The 9,531-nt window shown below is 44.1% G+C and overlaps 1 protein-coding gene across 2 annotated transcripts; it reads right to left on the bottom strand.

Annotated features, from left to right (window-relative positions):
- Positions 1-5,782: 5,782 nt before the first annotated feature.
- Positions 5,783-8,643, bottom strand: LOC110491305 (oocyte zinc finger protein XlCOF6). Of its 2 annotated transcripts, none has more exons than XM_021564658.2 (3): positions 8,392-8,643; positions 8,095-8,275; positions 5,783-7,920 (listed from the first exon to the last, which is right to left on the bottom strand). In XM_021564658.2, exons 1-3 carry the CDS (start codon positions 8,560-8,562, stop codon positions 6,518-6,520), a joined length of 1,755 nt encoding a protein of 584 aa, XP_021420333.2. In that variant the 5' UTR covers positions 8,563-8,643; the 3' UTR covers positions 5,783-6,517. The 2 variants fall into 2 exon arrangements, with proteins under 2 accessions (XP_021420333.2, XP_021420335.2); XM_021564660.2 differs by having other exon boundaries at positions 5,783-7,890.
- Between the last annotated feature and the right edge of the window lie 888 nt (positions 8,644-9,531).

The raw sequence follows: 9,531 nt of genomic DNA, 5'->3' as shown, positions 1-9,531 counted from the left end.
TTCGGTTATTTCAGCCACACCTGTTTGACAGGTGTATAAAATCGAGCACACAGCCATGCAATCTCCATAGACAAACATTGTCAGTAGAATGGCGCGTACTGAAGAGCTCAGTAATTTTCAAAGTGGCACCGCCATAGAATTCCACGCACACAAGTCAGTTCGTCAAATTTCTGACCTGCTAGAGTGGCCCCGGTCAACTCTTAAGTATCTAGGAGCAACAACGGCTCAGCTGCGAAGTGGTAGGCCACACAAGCTCACAGAACAGGGCCGCTGAGAGCTAAAGGGCGTAGCGCATAAAAATAGTCTGTCCTCGATTGCAACACTCACGAGTTCCACTACCGTGCACAAGAACTGTTCGTCGGGAGCTTCATAAAATGGGTTTCCATGACCGAGCAGCTGCACACAAGCCTAAGATCACCATGAGCAATGCCAAGCGTCGGCTGGAGTGGTGGAGGAGGAATAATTGTCTGGGGCTGTTTTTCATGGTTCGGGCTAGGCCCCTTAGTTCCAGTGAACATCTAGTGGAAAGCCTTCCAAGAAGAGTGGAGGCTGTTATAGCAGAAAAGGGGGGACCAACTCCATATTAATGCCCATGATTTTGGAATGAGAAGTTCAACGAGCACGTGTCCGCATACTTTAGACCATGTAGTGCAGAACTAGTGTAGTTCCTCACATCCTTTCCTTATATCCTTCCTTCCTTCCATCCCTCACATCTTTCCTTCTTTCCTTACATCCCTCCATCCTCACATTTCCACCAACTTTCCTTATATCCCTCCTTCCTCACATCCTTCCTTATATCCTTCCTTACCTACATCCTTGCTCAGTATATACCTTTCTCCCTGACCTCATAAAGCCATCGTCTCTTCCAGTAGATGGCCATCCTTCCTATCAGCCCATCGGATCCATGTCTCTCCACGTCATCTCCTTCAGTCTCAGACAGACTGGAGGCTAATTGGCTAGGCTGACCCTAAATCGGCCATAAGGCCCTTTGCCAGGTTATCATGGCTGAGTCTCCAGGCTGCAGTAGGGCAGAGCTCTACTAATCACCTTATCTGACCTGCACTTCTGTGAAGAGATCCAGAGACCCAGAGAATCTAGAGTCCAACGTCTTTAGGTTAGTGACAGTGGATGGATTAGACTCGTTTGAACTCACGAGAGCAGTATCGACCAGGACTAAATCAAATCAAATCAAATTTTATTTGTCACATACACATGGTTAGCAGATGTTAATGCGAGTGTAGCGAAATGCTTGTGCTTCTAGTTCCGACAATGCAGTAATAACCAACAAGTAATCTAACTAACAATTCCAAAACTACTGTCTTGTACACAGTGTAAGGGGATAAAGAATATGTACATAAGAATATATGAATGAGTGATGGTACAGAGCAGCATAGGCAAGATACAGTAGATGGTATCGAGTACAGTATATACATATGAGATGAGTATGTAAACAAAGTGGCATAGTTAAAGTGGCTAGTGATACATGTATTACATAAGGATACAGTCGATGATATAGAGTACAGTATATACGTATGCATATGAGATGAATAATGTAGGGTAAGTAACATTATATGAGGTAGCATTGTTTAAAGTGGCTAGTGATATATTTACATAATTTCCCATCAATTCCCATTATTAAAGTGGCTGGAGTTGAGTCAGTGTCAGTGTGTTGGCAGCAGCCACTCAATGTTAGTGGTGGCTGTTTAACAGTCTGATGGCCTTGAGATAGAAGCTGTTTTTCAGTCTCTCGGTCCCAGCTTTGATGCACCTGTACTGACCTCGCCTTCTGGATGATAGCGGGGTGAACAGGCAGTGGCTCGGGTGGTTGATGTCCTTGATGATCTTTATGGCCTTCCTGTGACATCGGGTGGTGTAGGTGTCCTGGAGGGCAGGTAGTTTGCCCCCGGTGATGCGTTGTGCAGACATCACCACCCTCTGGAGAGCCTTACGGTTGAGGGCGGAGCAGTTGCCGTACCAGGCGGTGATACAGCCCGCCAGGATGCTCTCGATTGTGCATCTGTAGAAGTTTGTGAGTGCTTTTGGTGACAAGCCGAATTTCTTCAGCCTCCTGAGGTTGAAGAGGCGCTGCTGCGCCTTCTTCACAATGCCGTCTGTGTGAGTGGACCAATTCAGTTTGTCTGTGATGTGTATGCCGAGGAACTTAAAACTTGCTACCCTCTCCACTACTGTTCCATCGATGTGGATAGGGGGGTGTTCCCTCTGCTGTTTCCTGAAGTCCACAATCATCTCCTTAGTTTTGTTGACGTTGAGTGTGAGGTTATTTTCCTGACACCACACTCCGAGGGCCCTCACCTCCTCCCTGTAGGCCGTCTCGTCGTTGTTGGTAATCAAGCCTACCACTGTTGTGTCGTCCGCAAACTTGATGATTGAGTTGGAGGCGTGCGTGGCCACGCAGTCGTGGGTGAACAGGGAGTACAGGAGAGGGCTCAGAACGCACCCTTGTGGGGCCCCAGTGTTGAGGATCAGCGGGGAGGAGATGTTGTTGCCTACCCTCACCACCTGGGGGCGGCCCGTCAGGAAGTCCAGTACCCAGTTGCACAGGGCGGGGTCGAGACCCAGGGTCTCGAGCTTGATGACGAGCTTGGAGGGTACTATGGTGTTGAATGCCGAGCTGTAGTCAATGAACAGCATTCTCACATAGGTATTCCTCTTGTCCAGTGGGACTAACACTTTTCTTTAGGTACACGAATAGAAAATAATCATTTTCGATTCAACATACACATTACCTGCCTCACCACATGAACCCACACACAGTGGGACCCCATGCAGCCCCAGTAGAAAGCAGGTTAATGTCTGTTTCCAAGCTCATGCCTCAGAGCTCACTAATCTCCATTAAGAGTTAGAGGAGGATTACTACCTGCTGAAATGTCTGCCCTGATTTCCTGGGACTCCTAACACATCTGCTAGCCTTGTATAATGTTACTCTCATGGAGAGAGAGAGAGAATTACAAGGAGCTCAGGGAGGGGGGAGACGAGGTCACGACACGTCTGTTATCCCAGATAAATCTGTTATCTGATTAGGTAGATTAGGGAGTGTGGCGATATGGGTGGTAATCCCTGCGTGTCCTCCTCTGGATTCACCTTTAATATGACCTGGTGACACGTTATAATGTGTCCCCGGTCCTGGCTAAATACACACACTCTCTCTGACTACGTATATACATATACATATACACATATATATACATATATATATATACACACACATACATACATATACATACATACATACATACACACACACACAAACTGGGGAGAACAAGTATTTGATGCACTTCCAAATTTGCAGGTTTTCCTACTTACAAAGCATGTAGAGGTCTATCATAGGTACACTTCAACTGTGAGAGACAGAATCAAAAACAAAAATCCAGAAAATCACATTGTATGATTTTTAAGTAATTCATTTGCATTTTACTTTTACTTTCCGAATGCACTGTATCCGTTATGACAGGCCCAGTCAGGCAACTGTACTTTGGGCTGAGTCGCACCAATTCAACGCTGCCGAATCCAAACACAGCCTTGAAGACTACAACAGAGCAGACCTTAGTAGGTTACTGACAACAAAAGGACTTTAGTTTGTTGGAGCTATTGCAGATTTCACATGGTGATGTCTGTATTTGATCATATTTGTTCCTATTAAGGATGACCTTCTGGTTCGACAAATCAGATCGTACAACTCAGACAGGCTGCAAGGCTTCCTATTCCCCAGGTTTCCCAGCTCAGTGGCCCTTCTATTCAATAATATAAATGCAATGTAATCTAACCACTAGGCTACCTGCCGTCCCTACACTCTAACCACTAGGCTACCTGCCGTCCCTACACTCTAACCACTAGTCTACCTGCCGTCCCTACACTCTAACCACTAGGCTACCTGCCGTCCCTACACTCTAACCACTAGGCTACCTGCCGTCCCTACACTCTAACCACTAGGCTACCTGCCGTCCCTACACTCTAACCACTAGGCTACCTGCCGTCCCTACACTCTAACCAGGTTTCCCAGCTCAGTGGACCTTCTATTCAATAATATAAATGCAATGTAATCTAACCACTAGGCTACCTGCCGTCCCTACACTCTAACCACTAGGCTACCTGCCGTCCCTACACTCTAACCACTAGTCTACCTGCCGTCCCTACACTCTAACCAGGTTTCCCAGCTCAGTGGCCCTTCTATTCAATAATATAAATGCAATGTAATCTAACCACTAGGCTACCTGCCGTCCCTACACTTTAACCACTAGGCTACCTGCCGTCCCTACACTCTAACCACTAGTCTACCTGCCGTCCCTACACTCTAACCAGGTTTCCCAGCTCAGTGGCCCCTCTATTCAATAATATAAATGCAATGTGCCACAATTTCAAAGATTTCTACTGAGTCGCAGTTCATATAAGGAAATCAGTCAATTTAAATAAATGAATTAGGCCCTAATCTCTGTCCCTAATCACATGACTGGGAACACAGCACAGGAGGTTGGTGCCAACTTAATTGGGGAGGACGGGCTTGTGGTAATGGCTAGAGCGAAATGGTATCAAATACATGGTTTACATTTGCTCAGTTTCAGCCATTAATTTGAGCAGTCTTCACCTCAGCAGCCTCCACTGGAATACAGATACACATCTGTTGGTTACAGATACTGTATCTTTAAGAAAAAGGTAGGGGCGTAAATCAGAAAACCAGTCAGTATCTGGTGTGACGACCATCTGCCTCATGCAGCGCAACACATCTCCTTCGCATAGAGTTGATCAGGATGTTGGTTGTGGCCTGTGGAATGTTGTCCCACCTCTTCAATGGCTGTTCAAAGTTTCTGGATATTGGCGGGAACTGGAACACACTGTGGTAGACTTCGATCCAGAGCATCCCAAACATGCTCAAATGGGTGAGATGTCTGCTGAGTATGCAGGCCATGGAAGAACTGGGACATTTTCAGCTTCCATGAATTGTGTACGGATCATTGCAACATAAAATGCAATTGTGTGTTGTCCGTAGTTTATGCCTGCCCGTACCATAACCCCACCGGCACCATGCGGTGCTCTGTTCACAACGTTGACATCAGCAATCCACTCGCCCACACGACACCATCTGCCCGGTACAGTTGAAATCGGGATTCATCCGTGAAGAGCACACTTCTCCAGCGTGTCAGTGACCATCGAATGTGAGCATTTTCCCACTGAAGACGGTCATGACGGCGAACTGCAGTCAGGTCAAGACCCTGGTGAGGACGACGAGCATGCAGATGAGCTTCCCTGAGACGGTTTCTGACAGTTTGTGCAGAAAATCTTCAGTTTGTGCAAACCCACATTTTCATCAGCTGTCCGGATGGCTTGTCTCAGACGATCCCGTAGGTGAAGAAGCCGGATGTGGAGGTCATGGGATGGCGAGTTTACACGTGGTCTGCGGTTGCGAGGCCAGCTGGCCAAATTCTCTAAAATGACATTTGGAGACAGCTTCTGGTATAGAAATGAACAGTCAATTATCTGGTAACATCTCTGGTGGACATTCTTGCAGTCAGCATATCAGTTGCACTCCCTCAAAACATGAGATATCTGAGGCATTGTGTTGTGTGTCAAAACTGCACATTTTAGAGTGGCCTTTTATTGTCCCCAACACAAGGTGCACCTGTGTAATCATCTGTTTAATCAGCTTCTTGATATGCCACACCTGTCAGGTGGATGGATTATCTTGGCAAAGGAGAAATGCTCACCAACAGGGATGTAAACAAATTTGTGCACAAAATATGATGGAAACAAGCTTTTTGTGTGTATGGAACATTTCTGGGATCTTTTATTTCAGCTCATGAAACATGGGACCAACACGTTACATGTTGCATTTATATTTTTGTTCAGTATAATATGTTGCCAGAGATCTTATAGAATCCCATTGTACTCATAACACGCTGAGGGAGATACAGCGCAATACAGTGTGACTTGAAGGATAAATGAATAAAAAGAGTCATTGGTTTATGCATTATTTTACAAATAATACTTTAATCTAAAGCCTAACCAATGACGCTGGGGTAAAAATCACTAATGCTGTCATCGGATTTCTCTGTTGATTGTCAAAAAAATATATATTTAAGCAGGAAAACATTGCTATTATCCAGATAACAAAGCAAACAGACATCAGCCTAAGAGAGTTAAATTCAGAAACCTCAGTAAACAAAACATACGCCGACCGGATGACATTGGAAATTGAGCTGAAATATTGATTGATAATGAGTACAGAACAAAAATAATCAATAAGAGAGACTCCAACAATATGAAAGGTCTCTTATTAGAATCAGCAGGATCAATACATTCACAGTGACATTGTGATTAAGAGCAAGCTACTGCACCGTCTGTCTGGCGCTAGGACACAGAATGGAGCACAGTCACAACAACAGGAACAACAAATAATTTACCTTAGATTGATCCTTTGTAGTTTCACTTCACAATGGAGGAACATGAATGAATGAGTCCAATTCAAAAAATAAAATGGTTAATTAGCTGTGGCGCTAAAGAACTACAATTTTGCAGAAATGCTGCACTTGTGGAGTTTCAGATTCTGTCTATTAGCATAGGCCTTCCCACAGACGCCGCACACGAATGCTTTGACACCGCTGTGCACACGCTCGTGATATTTTAGATGACTTTTCTGACTGAACCTCTTCCCACATTGATCACACTCAAAGGGTTTCTCCCCTGTGTGAATGTGAATGTGAACTTTAAGAAGTTGATTGCTAAAGAAACCTTTCCCACAAACGCTACAATGATATGGTTTCTTCCCTGTGTGAGTGACCATGTGATTCTTTAGAGTATAACGACTTGAACAAACATCCCCGCAAATCTCACACTTGAAAGAAGGCTTTTCTTCACCTTCAGTGTGAGCGTTTAGTTTATGAGTCTTCAGGGTTCCGGACTGGGTGAAGCTTTTGTCACAAAGGTCACAGGAATACAATTTCTGGCCCGTGTGAGTTCTATTGTGTCTGCTGAGATTACCGGAGGAATTAAACTTCTTGCCACAAATGTCGCAAGAAAAAAGTCTCTCTTCCTTGTGTGTCCTCATGTGTTTATACAGATTGTTCCTTTTGGTGAAACATCTACCACACACACTGCAGATGCAATGTTTTTCAGGCATTTCTTCAGGATGGGTGACCAACATGTGCTTTCGGAGAGCAGGTGCGCGGCTGAAATGTTGGCTACATACAGTACAACGATGATCCTTCTCTTTATGAGACATCATGTGGGTTTTTAAGGACACAGCGGTTAAGAATGTTTTGCTGCATGTTTCACAGCTATATTTCCTCTCCTCTGAATGTGTCTCCTCACGATAAGACAACCCTTCCCTGGTCTTTAAGATCTCCGGGCAGGAAGAGCAGCTGAACATTTTCCGTCCATTGCACTTGTGCAACTCCAGTCTTTTTTCCCCTAGAAACTTTCTTTCACAAACTGTACACGTGACCGTTTCCTCCATTAGGTGACCCTTCAAGTGGGACTGCAAAGTACATTTACGGTGAAACACCGCACTGCAGTCGTTACAACTGAAGGTGTTCTCTATGCGTGGTTTAACAGAATGTACCTCAAGCTGTTTGGCCAGATCAAAACCTTTCCTACACGGAGAACAGCTGTAGGGTTTTTTACGGGACTGAATGTGTCTCGTCAGAAACCCTTTCTTCCTGAAACATTTTCCACAATGGGAACAGGTGAGGGGTCCAGAATCCCCACATTGGACATCTTCTCCATCCCTAGCTGGGCCTTGTTTATCTGGGTCTGATGCAGATGGGTCAGCATGCTGACTGGGATCAACCTCAACTAGGCATTCCTCGTCCGATGAAGGTGAGGACAGGGGGTCAAGGTCCTCCTCCTGATGATCAGACTCAGAAGAAGACACCTCATCTGTAACAGAGAGGGTCATCTTGGTTGTTGCTGTGCACACGCAGAAAAAAACAGGAAGATAAATCATCTGATTGTTGAAAAAAGAAAAAAAAAAAAACACTCATGATATCATTGAATTTACACAGGAAACGGAAATGTTCTGTTTGAAATGGGTACTGGGAACACCCAACAATAATAAAAAAAATCGAAATAAAAGCTACTCACCCTCTACTGCTACTTTTTGTGTTGCTAGTTCCCGACTGAAGCGCCCATCTTCTCCACAGCTCTCACCACCTCCACCAGTATTCTCCACAGTTTTTACCTCCGTTTCGTCCACCATCATCAGCAGTGATATTTTCTCCATCAAGCCTTCACTCAACACTTCCATGAATGACGCAAATTTCATCTGAAAGATTGAGAACAACTGACTGAAATACGGATAACGTATTACAAACAAATTACAAACGACGTAAGGAATAATATGAATAATACTGGCGGCAGTAGGGCTAACGATGGACTCACCGTGTTGGTTGTATTCACACGCTCCATTTCTCTCTTCAGTAAACTATTCTCTTCATTCTCCAAAACAGCAGCACACTCATCGAGGAGTCTCTCCATCTCCCTAACTGTTGTTTCAACGTATAACCCCATAATGTGGGATAACTCTGTCTGAAATATATTTTTGCTCGACATGACTGCTAACCGGCTAGTTCGCTTCCTATTCGCTGTCAAATGTTTCCGGTCCTACTCTGTATTATTGCCCGAAAGGAAACAAGCGGCAAGAAAATGGCCTTGCCGAAATCCCCCCTCTTCTAATTTCCTTAATTTTGTGGCTAGAATCAAATACTTTCTACGACACACATCAGAATCAAATACTTTCTATAGAACAAACGTCACGTCAGGCTAGTCAACCGAAAGTAATAATGAATGTATGTTTGTTATATTAAACATAGATTCTGGCAGTGGGGAGCGTTTCGGCACAACACCTGTTAAACTAGCATCGATCGTCAAGTCACCAGAGCAAGAACCTTGATATGTATTGGAAAGGTGCATGAAGTTCACAGTGCACTACTTCACTACTGTGAAGTTAATCATAATTTATATAACCTGTAGCCTAATAAACTGCATGTATTCCCCGAGTCGTAGTGAGAGGAGGAGGTTATTTCCAAATGATGGTTATTATATCAATAGTTGTGCATAAAGGCGTTTCCACCGCCATTTCTCGGATAATTAGTGTTACAGACACAAAAAGATCCCACCATGTCTAAAGAACAAATTATCTGTAAGCATTTATAAAATTGTACCGAAACGAACATTTTACCCCATTCATTTAGAATGTTTGGTTATGGAAATGTTGATTATTCAGTAAATATACATTCATACCATTCTCATTCTCCAAGTGGAAACGTTGTTTGGAGAGCTCACAAATGTATTTATGTGACGGTTTTGGGGATGTTCTAGTAGTTAGTTTACTTTTGGGTAATTCAAGGGGAGGCTGTATTTGAGCCTATGGTTTTTTGGTTAAAACAGATTTGACCTGAGGAGAGTTTTTTTTTCTTTGAATGCTGACCTTTTGAAGGCAATATTTTGTATATACATATATTTGTAAATAGCCTGTCATCTTCATCTTTGAAACATCATCTCTGTGTAAATAAATCCCAA

The sequence above is a fragment of the Oncorhynchus mykiss genome, chromosome 16, assembly GCF_013265735.2.
Source record: "Oncorhynchus mykiss isolate Arlee chromosome 16, USDA_OmykA_1.1, whole genome shotgun sequence".
NCBI classification, from domain to species: Eukaryota; Metazoa; Chordata; class Actinopteri; order Salmoniformes; family Salmonidae; genus Oncorhynchus; species Oncorhynchus mykiss.
This window is presented reverse-complemented; position numbering and strand designations above follow the sequence as displayed.

Bases quoted from the DNA above. Each gene is read 5' to 3' on its own strand.
- LOC110491305 (XM_021564658.2), bottom strand. From the start codon at position 8,562: ATGTCGAGCAAAAATATATTTCAGACAGAGTTATCCCACATTATGGGG. The intron at 8,276-8,391 runs GTGAGTCCATCG...TCAATCTTTCAG, and splicing joins GTGTGAATACAACCAACACG to ATGAAATTTGCGTCATTCAT. The intron at 7,921-8,094 runs GTGAGTAGCTTT...GCGTGTGCACAG, and splicing joins ACAAAAAGTAGCAGTAGAGG to CAACAACCAAGATGACCCTC.